We start from the raw sequence: 16,518 nt of genomic DNA on the forward strand, positions 1-16,518 counted from the left end.
TTACACTTATTATTTCCCACCAAAATAAATCTATGCATTTTATTTTACTAATTACACGTGCGAATGGAATTGTGCAATCCATGATTTAAATCTTTAAAAAAATAGAGCAAATTATATTCTTCCGTAATATAATTTCATTATATTAAATTTTCTAATAATCGGAGTATATTATCATTTATTTTTTATTATTTATACAAATTTATTAATAATAAAAACAAACCACAATAAGTAAATGCTCAAGAAATGATACCTGAGGTAAGTAAACTCAGAAAATATAAGGACTCCTCAAAATCCTGCCATTTATCTTATTCTTTGATATACAATAATGTAAGTTCGGCTTATATTGGTAATTAATGAAAATGTGATTCTACACCAGTGTGTATCTGTTAGATAAAAATGATTTCCTCTCAGAATCGATGCCAATGCATCAGACTTCTCCATTGTCCTCGAAAGTGTCATTGATGCAGGACAAACTTTGGGGTTAGCTGAAGATAATATGGGCAGGTTACCAGATAAGAAATAGAAAATGCACAAGTACCTCCTTCTCCGGTTCTTTGTGAAGGTTGGAAAGATATGCGATGATCTCAAATCACAAGGCCGGATGATAGAAGCAAATCATTGGAGCTGTCCAAGAGCTTTGTGTGAGTCAATTCCACCAGTTTTCCTTTATCCAAAAGCAACACTCGCTGCGCCATTAGAACTGTTTCCAAACGGTGGGCAATAACCAGCACCTATCGACAGACAAACCAAGCCAACAAAAAGAAAAAGTTAAAATTGCAACAACAAGACAGCACCAAATGAATCTTCTAATAGCATGTTCAGTCAGTTTTGATTTTTTATTTTCCATTCTATTCCTTCACTCTAACTACTTGATAGGTAGGATTGGTAGTAGTTTCATATTTGGTTCAATACTGAACAGATTTAGATTCTCCTACATTAAATTCTACGATAATGAATTTAACATTTTCATTTTTATTATATTCATATTTCTTTAATGTAAGATCAGACCTAGACTTAGTTTTAGATTATATTTAGAACAAACAAACTATTTTTCTAGAGGTCAATTCGAAGTTCATACTGAATTCAATTGTGAAAAGTTTCGAACGGATTTAAAATTTTTAAGATTGATTATTGCAATTCTACTTAAAACTTTTTTAGAAGTCAATCTCTGTTCCTTTATAATAAATTTTCTATCATCTAATAATCAAACTAAATTTGAATTTCTAAATAGATCCTGCAATAAGTAGTTCTTTTCTCCAACAAAGCTTTAGACAAAATCCAATCTTACTGAAAAGCAATCAACGATCGCACCAATATTCTTTAGAGGGGTGGTGTCCTCCATAAGAGTAAAAAGGACAACAAAAAAGCTAGATAACCCAGAAAACTGCTATCTGATTAATTCCACGATATGCAAAGACAGAGTTTTGCTATCTTTCATTAAAATATTCTCATGTATTCCAATAGTTCTACATCCAATTAATCATATGCTCTCTTCTCCGATGGCACTTCTTATTTTAATATAATGCTAATGTTTCTTACAACCAGCATTTGAAAAACTGGATTCTGGGTCAGAGCATTGTTGTTAACTTTACCATATGCTTCCTTGGAAAGATAAAGCAGATTTAACTATATGATAAGTCCAGGAGAAACTTGTAGTCTTACAGTATGATTTTCCATCAAGCGCTCCACAGCTTGCCTGACCAGTAACTCAGACTTGCTATCCAGTGCTGAAGTTGCTTCATCCAAAATCAATATAGAGGAATTCTGGTAAAGTGCCCTTGCAATAGCGAGTCTGCATGTTCAAACAGATAAATATATTAAAAACAAAGTACTAATATTAGGAAAAAAAAAAAACAATATCTTCAACATTAGAATTGCAGGTTGCACTGAAAATAGTAGCTCCACCTTTGCTTCTGTCCTCCACTTAAACTTGAGCCCCTTGGTCCAACTTTAGTTTCATACCCTTCTGGAAGTGTTCTAATGAATTCATCAGCATTTGCAGCTTGTGCTGCAAGCTCAACCTTTTCCATGTCAACTTTTGTCATCAGATCCCTGTACCCAATGTTCTCAGCAACGGTCCCTGAAAAAAGTGTCTGATACAGGACGAAAAGTTAACACAAAATAATAAAAAGAGAAAATTATTGATAATGATGCCTATTTTCAATAATTAACCAGCCAGACCAGTAATCCCACTAAAAACGAATTTTTAACGGAGAATTAAATTTTATAGAGATAAATCCTTTGTCAAAGAGCAAAAAACTTTTAACCACTTGCTGACAAGAAACTACCATCAGCAGCACCAACCGAGCTTGAAATTTAACTGATAAACGACATTGACTGATCAGATCAGTCACCGATTTTCAGCACCAATCTTTCCTTTTTTTTCAGTTGACAAACAGAAATGTTCCTTTTTTCCTCCCCTTTTTTACCCAGTAAAATAAACCAGACCTAACACTTCCTAAGCCTCACATGAGCAACTAAGGAAACAAACAGCTTCTGCTAAAGTGGAGTAGCATCGTACCATTAATTCATGGTTTTTTATTGGAATCACTTCGCAAAATATCTAAATAAAAGAACATAAAATTGACAGGAAAAGTTGCCATCACTCACTATATCCTGTGAAACCAAACCAACATGCCTTCTCAAACTTCCCAGTCGGATGTCCCTGATATTGTGGTTATCTACAAATATAGAGCCTGCGATCATGGAAAAGAGGTGGATAAGTAAACAATAGAAGGTAGCTTTAGAGACTATATTACAATTCGACCAATAATTCAAATGACTCACCAGATAAAGGATCATAAAGGCGAAGAAACAATTTGATAAGAGTTGTTTTTCCTCCCCCAGATGGCCCAACTAGAGAAACTGTCTCTCCAGCTTTGATATGGAGGTTCAACCCATCCAAAACTAGAGGCATATTCTCTCCATATCCAAATGAAATATCACAAAATTTCACCTCACCTATTATACTTTCCAAGTCAGTGGCATAAGGATTATCAACCACCTTGGTTTTGAGGAAAAGAAGTTATAGTTAGATTAAGAGATCAACAAAATTAAGAACCTACATAGGATTATTGGCCCAAAAAGGTGGTCCTAGTTTTAAGCAGTCAAAACAATTACTTCGGTAGGAATTTTGGCAAAACATGTGCACATTTTACAGAAGAACAGCAACTGCAAAATGGCAACATCTTCTAAAAAAGATCATGCAAAATTTTCAGATTCCACTGAAAAGCACAAAAACAAAGTCAAAGTGTAGTATGAAAGAGAAAATCACTAACCATCAAGAAAACTGCAAATAAGGAGATTGTCATCATGAATTACATCTTATTTGGATCATGTCATCATGACAATTGCATCATTCTTCATAATTCACATGAATATAGCATACAATGACTGCAAAAATGGCAACATCTTCTAAAAAAGATCATACAAAATGGTCAGATTCCCTTAGAAAGCCCAAAGACAAATCAAAAGTGCATTATGAAATAGAAAATCACCAACCATCATGAAAATTGCAAACAAACAAGGAATGAAGATGGTCATCATGCATTAACACTGTATTTTGATCATGTCATCATGCATTAACACTGTACTTCGATCATGTCATCATGATAGCCACATTATTCTTCATAGTTCACATTAACGTGGTAATACATCAACATACTTAAACGCTGAAGTAAACTTACCGATCAGAAGAATAAAAAGCATCTCTCTACACAGACATTTCTCATTAGTCATGCTTTGATATAACGAACCAATGTAGAAAAAAAATGTAAAGTCCAACAAGTTCATGTTTACACACTACATGAAATTTGACCATACAACATTTAACACTTTCGCTTCTACGAATAAGATTAAAACAATAAAATCAATTCAAATAACTACAGAATACCTTCAATTTAGACCTGGTCAAATCAAACAAGCGTTCAATAGCTGGCTCCCCTTGTTTCAATTCATTGTATGCTTTCCCAATATCCTGCAAGATACGGTATTCAGATTGCTAAACCAAGACATTTTTCACCTCAATATTTTTTCTAGTTCTAAGAGGAAACAGAAGTATATGAAAAGCTTGTCAAGTTACAATATTTACCTGGATTGGCTCAATCAAAAAGATCAATGATGTCACAAAGGAAACCATGCTAGAGGCACTGAAAGAACCACCGGATAAAATCAATGATCCAGCACAAAATATAAACAATGCTCCAAAATAGATTGTTTGTATGATCTGGGGGATAAGTGCCTTCATTTTCTTCTTCTTCAGTTGCTCAGATAGGACAGCATGGGCAAGCCTTTCAAACCTTTTACTCTCAGATAACTCTACATTGTTAGCTTTAACCAAAAGAATGGCTGGAAGGACCTGGAAAATATCAACAGGTAATGAGTAGTGTACATCTGTTAAGAAGCCAAAGGAGACTCCAAAAACGCATCTAGTAAAGCACATGAACATATGCATCACTATACACGCTTCCAATGAATGTAGCATAAGAAAGAGGGAGGAAAGAGAACTATATACGCAGATATATATATATATATATATATATATAGAAAGAGAGAGAGAAGACATAAGTGCGTGGATGTGCTTGAATGCACAAGGAACACATGCGTGTGATAAGGAACAAATAATCAAAATTTACAGAAACACTTCAAACAAGCTTGGAACCATTAAAAAAAATTTGTACAAGCTTCATGAGAATACAGAAGTAAACCTCATTCAGGTAGGAGGAGAGATCAGCAACGCAAAGATGTGCCTTCTTGGATATCTTACGTAGCCTTTCACCGAGATATGCTACAAGAAGAGCCATACATGGAATCACCTATTACGGGAATCATAAAATGGAATTTTGCAGCACACATCATAGGTATCCTAGAAATCCAGAATGACTGTCTGGATTTTCTAGTACCATAAAAGTTCGAATTGAGGAAAGAAATATAGAATTCATGATCTGCTTTTCTCACCATAGCTGAAACCAATGAGAGGAGAGGACTGATAACCAACATTTGTGAAGCTATTGCTGATAACTGAAGTATACCAGGCACAATGGTCTGTCACAAAAGCTCATAATTAACATTATGCGAGAAAGAACACATGCATTTCTCAGATTTAGCTACCATAACCACAAAACTGAAAATAAAAATTCAAGTAGAAATGAAAAAATTCCACAATTGAACATTTCTTTGACATCTGGCAATATAAATTTATAAACAGAAAAACACGCATTATGCATTTGAACATGAACATACGGAATAACTCACATTTAGAAGAGCATATATAGTGTCAGAAACATGAGATGCCTCAGCAGTGATCCGATGTGCAATATCGCCGGGAGAAAGCCCACTTCGACCTTCAAAGAACCCAATCTCTCTCTCCAAAACCTTTCCAAAAACGTGCAGCCTGATATTATAACCCGCATTGAGCGCCACCTCCCACAAGAATGCCTGCTGCCAGTAACCGGCGAGGATCCTGACCAGAACCAGGATTCCCAACAAGAACCCATCGGCGCGGAGTTTGACTAAATTCGTCTGGCTGTTTACATCCGACGTGAAAGATCCGATTCTGGGGACGATTTGAGAGAGGGAGAGAACCGAGACGAGGCTGCAGAGCCATCCGGATAGGATGGAGGTGCGTTCGGATAGGAGGTAGGGTTTGATTTTGGAGAAGGAATTAAGGGTTTGGGATGATGATGAAAGAAAAGAGGAGAGTCTGGTGGAATTAATGGGTTTGAATGAGGACAAAATGGGGATTTGCAGGGGAGATGAAGTGATGAAGCGAAGGGGTCTGGGTTTGAGGTGAAGAAAGAAAGGGGGAGGAGAGTGACGGAGCTGAGTGGGAAGGAGGGGGAGCATTTCTGAGTTTGAATGGTCTATGGTAATGGCTGGGAGGAGGGAAAGAGGAAAGCTTTGGTTTATATAGTTTGGCCCTTTGGTGCGAGCGGACCGGACCGGTCAAATAGACCGGCCCAGGTTGAGAGGAACGGAGGATTGGGTTTGAGTGGATGGGCCGATCCATTCGGTCTATGTCGATCCATTTGAATTTGACGGGTCATATGAATTCGCTTCGAATTCGACTATCATAATTTTATATATGTCGATTTGATTATAGATGTTAATAGAAATAATGTTGATAATATTTTATAAGGATCTGAGTGTAAATAAAGAATAATAAATTATGAAGTACAAGATTTATAGGGGTGCACGAAAAGAACTATTGAAATGTTTGCAAGAAATTCAAACTAAATAAGTCTTTAATCATCTCAAATTTTTAGTCTAACTAGTCACTTCCTCTTCTATCTCCATTCAATTAATTTATGAATTTTTTTTATAATTCTTTAAACTTTTATTGAAAATTGACTGTTTATTTACTTGTTCGTGTATCTTTTATTTCTATACAAATTACATACCTTCGTATACGTAATCAATCTATAAATGAAATATTTTGAATACATTATCACTATGTCCTTCAAATTTATATCTATCTCTACCTCAATATTTATTTTTTCTATCTTATTTTCTATTTCTTTATCTTGATATTCTTACTATATATTTCTCAAATCATTTTATTTCTCATCTCATTCTCCAATTCTTTCTCTCAAACTTGAAAATACATTTTATTAACTCAGAACTATGTACTTGGATCATAACATATTTTTTATTATTTTAAAGTAAAGATTATGTTAGAAAAATAAATTCTTGAACTATGTACAAGCATACTGAAGTAAAAGCATAAAAAAAAAAATACAAAATTTTTTATGTGGGTTAGCAATGTGTCTATATTTACAAGTAAGACCGATAATAATGTATTTTATTATGATCAAATAAAAGTACATAACAAATAAATTAACAAATTTATTTATAGAAAAATTAATAAAATAAATTTAAAATAAATTTTTTTCTAAAATATACATCAAATATTTATCACAATATACCTTTAAAATATACATAAAATATTCATTAAGATAAACTTAAATCATTTATACAATATAAATAAATATCATCAAAATTTAAACTAATGTCATCATATTATATTGAATTTTTAACTTAATAACTGATAATTTTTAAAATTTTAATCGGTATTATGTTCCGTTAAAAATTTACATCAACAACACATTTACGTGTGTGTGTGTGTGTGTATATACGAACAACTTCATGCCAAGTTTAATCTCTTATTTTGTGACTAATGATGTATTAATTTAAAAAATGTTCAACATAAAAAAAAATATTTTTGTTAATAAACTTCTTACTCAACATAAAAAGCAATTTATTTACGAGCTTAAATATTTGTTAATCCCAGTTTAACATTCACGTTACTTTAATATATATAACACCTTGTATTATACATAGGTGATTTACATATTTTGAAAAAATTTTAAAATTTAGGTTATAGTGTTCATCTGGGAATTAATATTAAATTATTAAATGATTTTCTAATAACAATTAGCACTAATATTCATTATTATTATAATATTAAATGTAATTATTAACTTTATTTTCATTCCATTTGTACACTATTGCATATATAATTTATCATTTACTTATAATATTTAATTTAATAAAATTATCAATATTTAATATTTGAAAAATACTGCGATTCAATTGTAAAATTTTGTCCCTTACAATTTAATTTTCTAACTCATGATAAAATTTGTTTTAATATTTTTTTTTTATAAAAATTATTTGTGTATTGCTTACATAACATAAAAATGACTTAAAAAGTATAATTAGTTTATTAGTTAATTTTATATTAACAAAGAAAAAAAACATATTGAAAACAAAACCAGTGGCGAATAATTACGAAACTAAAAAGGTAATTTCCATTGCATTTATAGGAAATATAATAGATTATATTGAACTTAATTTATATGTATATATATATATATATTAAATGACTAAAAATAAAAATAAAAATATAATATAATAAACTTAAAATCAAACACAGTCTAGAATTTTCCTTATTACATCCGATAAAGAAGTAACCTCTATATTTATGTCTCTTTTTTTTTTTTTTGGGTCTACATAGGCATATAGGTCTTGAAAATTTATAACAAAAACAAAATTATAATAAGTAATAAAATAAGAAATTAAAAAAAAAAAAGAAGTAGAAAGGAAAAAATGGGAGGTGTTAAGATTCAATCACTTCTCTCTCAATTTCTTGGTTATGGCGAAGGCTGCCCCTGCTACAGCCACAACCACTGCCGAAATTAAAATGGTTCTTTTTAGTGTTTGCATTGCATCCTTCTTTTCCTTTGCTTTTTTAATTTCTGCAGCTTCAGTTTGCTCCTTCAATGGCAAACAGAGCAAAAAACAAAAATAAATATATGTTATATTACGAAGATGTTCGAGAATATCTTGATAAGACCTTATATTAGTTTTTTTATTATTAAATATTAAATAATTTTTAATTATTAATTATTTTAACAAAATTTTTAAGAATTAAACAGAAATTACGGTTAGAAATGTAGATGAATTATAATTGTGATTAGTTCATTTTAAATTTTTATTAAAAAAGCTAACGTAATTAAAATTTAAACTATATTAATGAAGTCTGACGATATCCAGCACCTCGTAATGTTCTGTTTTGAATGTAAATGGAATTACCGTAAATTTTTCTGCATATACAAACGAATGTCAAGATACAAATATAAAAATGCTATGATATGTATTGGTTTTACGAAGTTAATTACGTAGATCATTTTTCTTTCGTGTAGAACATATTTACTGAAAGGCTTTAAGTGAGTGAAAAATATGTTCGTCAAAGTAAATGAGAGTGAAGTATTATATAATCGGATTTCAAAATATTAAGATCAAAGTGAAAATTGACCGATAAAAATTTGAAAAGAGAAATGACAAAGAAGCGTAGTACCTTGATCTCCATTGATGTGGAAATTTCAGATGAAACAGGATCGACTTTGAAGTCCTTGTTGTCGCCGGGATTCAATTCTTCGCGAACAGCAGCTTCGGGAAAAGATTCATCCGAGCTCGCCATTTCTTCTCACCTGAAACTCTGCTCTTTCAAGGCACTAATGAAGTCGCTGTTGTTTGTTGTTGCTCTGTGTTTGCTAAGAGAAGAGGAAAAGCGAAAAGAGGAGAGGCCGGAGAGGCAGGCTTCTTGAGGGGGATTAGCAGAGAAGGGGTGCGTGACAAGTGTGAGAAATGAGATCCTGAGAAAGCTGGAAAAGTGGTTACGTTTTTATGGTCTGAACAACTTTTTCTTTCTCTCCCTCAGTTGTCCGAGAAATCTGTCGGCATCAACAAATATTATATATATATATATATATATATAATTTCTCAGTATACATAATTTCCTATATATATATATATATATATATACCGTGACAAGTGTCAACAAGTGATATAAGAAGTTTACATATAGCAAAAACACAAACTAAAAAAACTATTTATTTATTTCAAAAGTCATTTTTATTATATACTATAATGAACCTCCAATTGTGTGCAAGTAATTTCACATGAGCCCAATATTTTTATAATCTGAAGCAAAATATATATACATATATATATATATAATATTTATCATTTTTTAATTAAAGTAATTATGTTATGAATAAATTTTAAATTTGTTCCTGGTGTTAGAATAATTTTTATTATTCAATTTAATCTTTTTTTTTAAATAAAACAGAAATATTTTCATATGCCAATTGTATTTGGCATACCCATTGCTCTTTTGTACACTCTGCAGCATTGATGAATTGCTCTTCCCGCATTCCACATTAGCAGACATATAAACAGCCAGCATGTCAACATAGTAACACATTTCATACTTGGACATGTTAAAAGCTGAAGAATCATAAATCATGAAAACACATTTCACTGGCAGTGGTTGGAGTTGTCCGTGTAACTGATTTGAATCCTCTAGCTGCAGGCATATTTCTGCTCACCCAGAAATTTCTGTAATAGGTCCAAATATCTATAGCTCTCAGTTCCCAGCCCCAAAACCCCGAGGACCTGGCCGGCTTGAAGCCGAGTCTGCAAATTGTCTCCTTGACTCTGATCTTCTTTTCCTCCTTGCAGTTCCAGGCGGAGCCTAAGGAGCGGCAAGAATAGAAACGTTGTCCGATTAGCCTTACCTAAATAATAGCATTCTTCTTTGTCCATAACTCAATCCAATTAGACTTCAATTATACATACTAAGAAATACAATCTTTTTCCGTACATCAAAAAAATTCCTCAACTTTCATTTCCTAGATGCATGTGTTTATATATGTACTTATTCATGAAAATATGCATGTGGCTTGTTGATGAAAATTACTTTTTAGAAACTACTAAGAGTAATATTTTTAATATTTTCAAACATCATTCTTACTTTATCTATTTTTTAAAAAAATTTAACTAACTAACATGTTTTTTTGTATATAAATTCATATATATTGGAAAATAAAAATAAAAAAAAAGGAAAAGTTTTGTGTTGCAAACAGAGCTAACACCTAAATGTATAAATGAAAAGCAAAACACATATATGATGTTAGGTTGAAAGTCACATAGCATAATGAGCGAGCGTGAACGGAAAAGGAACCTTTTGTTCAGCTTTCATTGCATCCTCAAGATTGCTTAATGCAGGAATAGATCCACCTTCCATGACGCCCATTAGGTTCTTCATCCGAACCCGCATTTGAAAGAGTTGGGCCACAACTTGGCTCACCTGATATTACAACCGCATGTTAATGCAGAGATCCAAAAGCAACTAGCACATTAAACACATGTAGCAACAATGAATACCTGCTGTTCTGTTTTCCCAGAATCCTGAGCAACTCGTTTCCTCCTAGCAGGAGATTCTGCCAACAATTCTGGCTTCTCCCTTTCCTCTGCCGAAGAGAAAGGGAAAAGGAAGACGATCAGAATCGAAAAAGGCCAAACAGTAACTAATCACAGGTTTGACTAAAGATGACAGAAGATTAAGATTATGTTTAGAAAAAAAACAAACAAACTTCACTCATAGAATTCACACTAGTTTAACTAGAGAAGATGGAAATCTCATAAACATAGTGAAAATTGATTTCTTATAATCAAATTAGGAATATAACAGTGCATTTCGAATTCCACTAAAATTGATAAAATATTTTTTCTCAACTCTTCTTAAAATTTCATATGAAGTTAATTTGTACCATTTTCTAATAGAATTCCATTCTCTCCTAGTTAATCCAAGTGTCAAATTTCAAATAAATTCCACAAAAATAATTAATTTGTTTCAAACATAGCCAAGCTTTGTTTGTGGAGTATATCTTTAGGAAGGACCAAACAAGGCTAGATTAAGCTATTCTGATGAATGACATCAATAAAAAGCAAAAGGTGTGAAAAGGACCAGGTGTCATCGCTTCAATCATTGCTTCCATTATCTTCAGACTCTTCTCTGCTTCTCGGACTTGTGCTGGAGTTACCTATTTGTGTACACATGGAAAGTTAATCACTTAAGAAAGACACTAAAGAGTTGACAGATTTTATTTCAGATTTGGAAAAACAAAAGGAAAGCCAAAAAGAAAAAGGTTCCACAGGAAAATGGCCCACCATGTAGTAGTATGGAGCAAGGAAATGCAACAACAAAATTTCTAACCTAGTATGTCACTGGGAGTGGAAGAAAGTTCCCCCATATAAGCTGAATTTAAGAGTAAATGGAATAATAACAGAAAAGGATCACAAATAAAGAATTTTCTGTTTGAGAAAAATGAATCAGGTAGACATACACCTTCGACATTCCTGGAATCATTCCAATGACACGAGTCATGGAACCCATACGTGCAACAGCACGGGTCTGCTTTAGGAAATCATTGAAGTCAAAGTTTGCACTCATAATCTTCTTTTGCAATTCTTCGGCATCTTCTTGGCGCATCTAGATAGACAGTTCTATAAGAATCACATCAAGATATATTAGTTCCCAAGAAAAGAAAAATGCAATTACTCAAACTTACAACTTCTTGTGCCTTCTCTACAAATGACAGGACATCTCCCATTCCTAATATTCGTCCGGCCATGCGGTCTGGGTAGAAAGGTTCAAGGTCCTCCATCCGCTCTCCTCGTCCTACAAGTTTGATTGGCTTTCCTGACACCTGGAGATATTCATTGATTTCTTAAAAATACAAAAATGAAGTTCTTCATGGAATTGACATACATAGAATCCAGCAATGACCAATGTGCTATGAGGAAACATTTAATAACTTCCATCAGAAGTTGCACCAGCCACTCAAATACTAACGCATGTAACCTCAATACAACCACATATTCGTAAACCACCTCCTTCAAGGTAATTTATTGATGGTATTACAAAAAGACCCTAGTAATTGTAACTTCTGAAACCTCAATACATGCACATATTTGCAAACCACCTCCTTCAAGGTAATTTATGGATGGTATCACAAAAGGCCCTAGTAATTGTAACTTCAAATGCTGAAAGGATGTAAATAAAGAAACTTATACTGACATTTTTGTGAGACTTGGATAACTTTCATGTTCATTACCTAATTGAAGTATATTATAGTATATCATAAAGCTATAGTGATGAACGAATTGATTTTTTATGTGCATGTAAAGCCTGATCTCATTCCATGTCTATTGTTGAAGGGCTTCACATGCAATGTGGCTGCTCAATAGTGACGGCAACAAATTTGAAACTCTTTTCTGGAAATGTATGTGAAATATAAGAATATTGAAGATAATTTTATTCATCAAGAGTATGTGCTATTTATAATAAACAGAGTAGACTGATACTCTAATGAGTATATATATTTCTAGTCTAACAAGACTAAAGTTGTATAATCCTAATGGTAAAGAAATTTTAATGTCAGTGATACATTCAAATTGAAATACATGTCAACTTTTATCCTTTTAGTATGAACCCTGAACATATGCAATATTACATGTGAAAACCTGTCTGCTAGCGTGCATTTACTTTACTGAACAAAATGGATTGGATTCTTCAATTCACCAGGATTTCTAACTTTTCAAGAAGCTCCGATAACACATAAGAGTTCCTAGAATGTTGCTATGAGATGTCAATTCCATAGAAAATTCCATGAGCTGTCGTCACCAACAAATACTTCATAGCAAATGATGAAGATGAATATCGGAGACACATGGAGTTTAAGAAACTGAGAGATGATGAAGACACTAAGTTTATTTCGAATGAGAACCTCCAGTGAAATTAGATAATGCCTTTGATTTCATCTCAACATAAAAGAAAACTTACGAAAATAGCAGCTCATACCTCCTTAACACTCAAAGCTGCACCACCCCTTGAATCCCCGTCTAGCTTCGTCAAAATGGCGCCAGTTATTCCGATCTCAACATTGAACGTTGTCACCAGAGCTGAAAACGATAAAGGACGGTAAGACAATATTCTAGTAGCAGTCAGATCCATAGATGCATCATAACCAAAGTTAAGCATAAAATTCCAGAGGCATGAAAACCTTAAAATGAACAGTAATGCATCTAAGCAGGTCATTCCTACACCGGTCAGTCAATTCCTCAGTAAATCTTGATTACTCTTTAGCATAAGACAGACAGACAGAGAACCAATTGCCTAACTGTAAGACCTTTCCCACTAATGAAAATTACCCATGGATGTCAGATTACCTACCAAAGAAAAGCCATTTGATAAGACTAAAAATTATTATTTACTAATAAATTTTGATTCTAGAAGCATTTTAAACCTCACAGCTGAAACTGGAATTTAAATACCTGCCGCTTCTTGACCAGTCATTGCATCCACAACAAGCAAAACTTCTGTGGGATTTAATACCTTCTTGACCTCTTTCAATTCATCCATCATTGATTTGTCTATCTGTCGGACATCCAACAAACAAAGATACATAAAACAAAAAGGCTCAAATAAAAGAGTCTATATCTGATTATTTAGGCATGGAGAGTTATCCTGGATTCGGTAAGTATTACCTGAAGCCTTCCAGCAGTATCCATTATAACTACATCAACATTTTTCTTTTTAGCCTCAGCTAAACCTTGCTTAGCTATTTCTGAAGGTTTAACATCAGTCCCTGCTGCATAAACAGGCACATCCACCTGTCACAAGCTATAGCTGAATTAAGAGAATACATTAAATCATAATTAGACCCAAAAAAAATGCTAAGGGCGAAAAATAGCTCAATGACCTATAATTAAACTTATTGTACTTCGTTATTCTTTTATCACCTACCTATCAGGTAATGCAATATAATGATATGGCTTACCCAAAAGAAGAAAAGGATGATTATATGGTTTCTTCAAAGAAGAAAAACATTAGTATACTAATCACATCTAGCGAAAAAAGATTATGATTAAAACTTTTATATAGTTATTCAAATTAAACAGCCAGAATCAAGGTGTCTTACTCCTTGTCTCTGGTGCTTCATATTTATTAAATTTAAAGAGTTCAAGTTCTCTAGACGCCAGAGTAAAAATTAACAAATTGCAAGAAACTACTTCTGCAGTCACCTTCTGAGTTTCATTGTGGTTTCACATCAACTAATAGAAAATTCAGTATTGTTCTGTCATCTTCATACTAAATTGAAGAAAAACAAAAACCTAGCACAGTTATCTACAACATCTCACCAGTAAGAGTACTTCCATAATTTTCGTAGAGAGAGAGAGAGCTTCTCTAAGTAACAAATACCTAAACATTTGATGAAATAGTTCACTTTTGTAGACACAAAATATATTGGAAAGAAAAACACCTAATGAAATAAATTTGTTGTTATCAATCTGGTACCGGAACAGACTACGAACAAAGAAAATCAGGTACCTGTTCACCCAAAATAACAAGTTGGTCAATTGCAGCAGGTCTGTAGACATCTCCAGCAATAAGCGTGCTAGTCTTTCCCTGCAGTTAATGGTATTGCACTAATGTCAACAGGATTATATAGATGGTAACATTCATCTCAAAACAACTAGATACAAGCGTGCACCTGTTTCTTAAGATAATTAGCTAACTTTGCACAAACAGTAGTCTTCCCAACTCCTTGTAGACCAGCCAACAGAATTACAGTGGGGCCAGATTTTGCAAAAACCAGTTCTGACACTTCTCCACCCATCAATTTTACAAGCTCGTCATGAACAATCTGTGGGAAAAATAAATTGTATTTGATAATCATTATTTTATTATTACTAAAATAAAGATTCAAACTCCACAATCTGCTCTTCTACCAGTAACTTCCAATTACCATATTATATATTCTGCCAAAAACCAGTTTGTTGTTAGCATCATAGAGTAAAAGAAAAAGTAAGATAGTGGATCAACAGAAGTATTTAACTTGCTATATGTGTCCTTAGAAGTTCATATCACAAAGAAAAATTCATCATAGTGTATAAGTTTTCCTTCCAAAGCATGTCGGTTTAATGGAAATTCATCTCATACCTTGACCAATTGTTGGTCTGGTCTCACTCCTCGAATAAGGTCAACACCAACTGCCTGGTCACTGACAGCTTGGACAAACCTTCTAACAACAGGAAGGCTCACCTAGCAAAAAGAAAAGAACAATATTATTCTGATATGGGACTAAAATTTTAATAGCCTATACAAACTCACTTACATCTGCTTCCAGAAGAGCTCGCCTTATGTCTCGCATGGGCTCCACAATATTCTCCTTAGTCAAAACCTCTGGAAGTACAATAAAACCACTCATAAACTAGAAGAACCAATAAAGATGATACAGACAAAAACATTGGTTTCTTCTAACTTATTTGGCAGAAAAAGCAGTTCTACAACATCTTTACTTGGATCCCAATCCTAGTCCCAGTAGAGGGGTTAAGAGCCATGCGTATCATGAAAAACCCATTTATTCAATTGGTACAGGAAGAAATCTTTAAGTATTTTTCGACATATTACAGGATGAAGTAGCCATGTTATGAGAACATATTCGTTGTTCGCTCCTTTATTTGGAACAATAAGGATTTACTAAATTTTGTAATACTTACTTTTAGAAAGAAGTTTGCTAAATAAATCGAAAAGAACAGTAAGACAAGTTTGAAAGAAGAGGAATCAGATAACACCTTCTCCTTTGAGCTTGCTCCAAGCTGACTCAAGGCCGCTACTCAACTGCCCAAACATTTCTGCTCTTACTATGCCAGGCTTATCTCTTCTAACAGAAACGCTCTTCGAATTTACCCATCCCCATATCCTTTTCTAACAAAAAGAAAGAAAAGAAAAAAGGCCATAGCTCCATCATGTACTTGAGAAAATAAATTAAACCTGAAATTCAGCAATTTGTAAAACTGTGATGTTAGGTGGGTTGTGTACTTACGGCGAACACATTTCTCGAGGAGAAAGAAGCCAAGTTGCTCGAACCAGTAAGAGAAGAGCAAAATTTCGTTGAATTTCTTGCGTATTTGTTCGAAGCACACGGAATTTTGTCTCTAGAAATAGAATGAGAAATCGCAGAGAAATGGCGGGAAGCAATGGCTGAATATTGCATCGCCTCCATTGCCATAGTCGAGTCGATTTCAAGTCTCACACTCTCTCTGTAAGTGTTTTGCGGATTTTATCTGCTAACAGATAATATTCGCTGCTCTATCTTGTCGGAGGTT

General features: G+C 33.3%; 3 protein-coding genes across 3 annotated transcripts; all 3 read right to left on the reverse strand.

Moving 5' to 3' along the window:
* Positions 1-273: 273 nt before the first annotated feature.
* ABCB29 (ABC2 homolog 12) lies at positions 274-5,889 on the reverse strand. Its single transcript, XM_022052895.2, has 10 exons — positions 5,254-5,889; positions 4,957-5,043; positions 4,707-4,814; positions 4,091-4,357; positions 3,893-3,976; positions 2,788-3,004; positions 2,611-2,696; positions 1,906-2,093; positions 1,663-1,792; positions 274-731 (listed from the first exon to the last, which is right to left on the reverse strand). Exons 1-10 carry the CDS (start codon positions 5,842-5,844, stop codon positions 585-587), a joined length of 1,905 nt encoding a protein of 634 aa, XP_021908587.2. The 5' UTR covers positions 5,845-5,889; the 3' UTR covers positions 274-584.
* A 2,001-nt stretch (positions 5,890-7,890) lies between these two features.
* LOC110822721 (uncharacterized) lies at positions 7,891-9,224 on the reverse strand. Its single transcript, XM_022052894.2, has 2 exons — positions 8,858-9,224; positions 7,891-8,274 (listed from the first exon to the last, which is right to left on the reverse strand). The coding sequence occupies exons 1-2, from the start codon at positions 8,978-8,980 to the stop codon at positions 8,128-8,130; spliced, it is 270 nt and encodes an 89-aa protein (XP_021908586.1). The 5' UTR covers positions 8,981-9,224; the 3' UTR covers positions 7,891-8,127.
* Positions 9,225-9,693: 469 nt separating this feature from the next.
* Positions 9,694-16,482, reverse strand: CPSRP54 (chloroplast signal recognition particle 54 kDa subunit). The gene is made up of 15 exons (XM_088210086.1): positions 16,236-16,482; positions 15,985-16,117; positions 15,525-15,592; positions 15,350-15,451; positions 14,901-15,053; positions 14,738-14,815; positions 13,894-14,019; positions 13,681-13,783; positions 13,208-13,308; positions 11,916-12,053; positions 11,693-11,836; positions 11,312-11,387; positions 10,729-10,814; positions 10,526-10,651; positions 9,694-10,036 (listed from the first exon to the last, which is right to left on the reverse strand). The coding sequence occupies exons 1-15, from the start codon at positions 16,419-16,421 to the stop codon at positions 9,929-9,931; spliced, it is 1,728 nt and encodes a 575-aa protein (XP_088066212.1). The 5' UTR covers positions 16,422-16,482; the 3' UTR covers positions 9,694-9,928.
* Between the last annotated feature and the right edge of the window lie 36 nt (positions 16,483-16,518).

Source organism: Carica papaya, chromosome 8 (assembly GCF_054855325.1).
Source record: "Carica papaya isolate Zhongbai chromosome 8, ASM5485532v1, whole genome shotgun sequence".
NCBI classification, from domain to species: domain Eukaryota; kingdom Viridiplantae; phylum Streptophyta; class Magnoliopsida; order Brassicales; family Caricaceae; genus Carica; species Carica papaya.

Coding starts and splice junctions, on each gene's coding strand:
- LOC110822721 (XM_022052894.2), bottom strand. CDS start 8,980: ATGGCGAGCTCGGATGAATCTTTTCCCGAAGCTGCTGTTCGCGAAGAA. Junction 8,275..8,857: donor CCACATCAATGGAGATCAAG/GTACTACGCTTC, acceptor TTGCCATTGAAG/GAGCAAACTGAAGCTGCAGA.
- CPSRP54 (XM_088210086.1), bottom strand. CDS start 16,421: ATGGCAATGGAGGCGATGCAATATTCAGCCATTGCTTCCCGCCATTTC. Junction 13,309..13,680: donor GACTGGTCAAGAAGCGGCAG/GTATTTAAATTC, acceptor TATCGTTTTCAG/CTCTGGTGACAACGTTCAAT. Junction 10,652..10,728: donor CTGGGAAAACAGAACAGCAG/GTATTCATTGTT, acceptor TTGTAATATCAG/GTGAGCCAAGTTGTGGCCCA.
- ABCB29 (XM_022052895.2), bottom strand. CDS start 5,844: ATGCTCCCCCTCCTTCCCACTCAGCTCCGTCACTCTCCTCCCCCTTTC. Junction 3,005..3,892: donor TGACCAGGTCTAAATTGAAG/GTATTCTGTAGT, acceptor CTCAAAACCAAG/GTGGTTGATAATCCTTATGC. Junction 1,793..1,905: donor AGTGGAGGACAGAAGCAAAG/GTGGAGCTACTA, acceptor TTGAACATGCAG/ACTCGCTATTGCAAGGGCAC.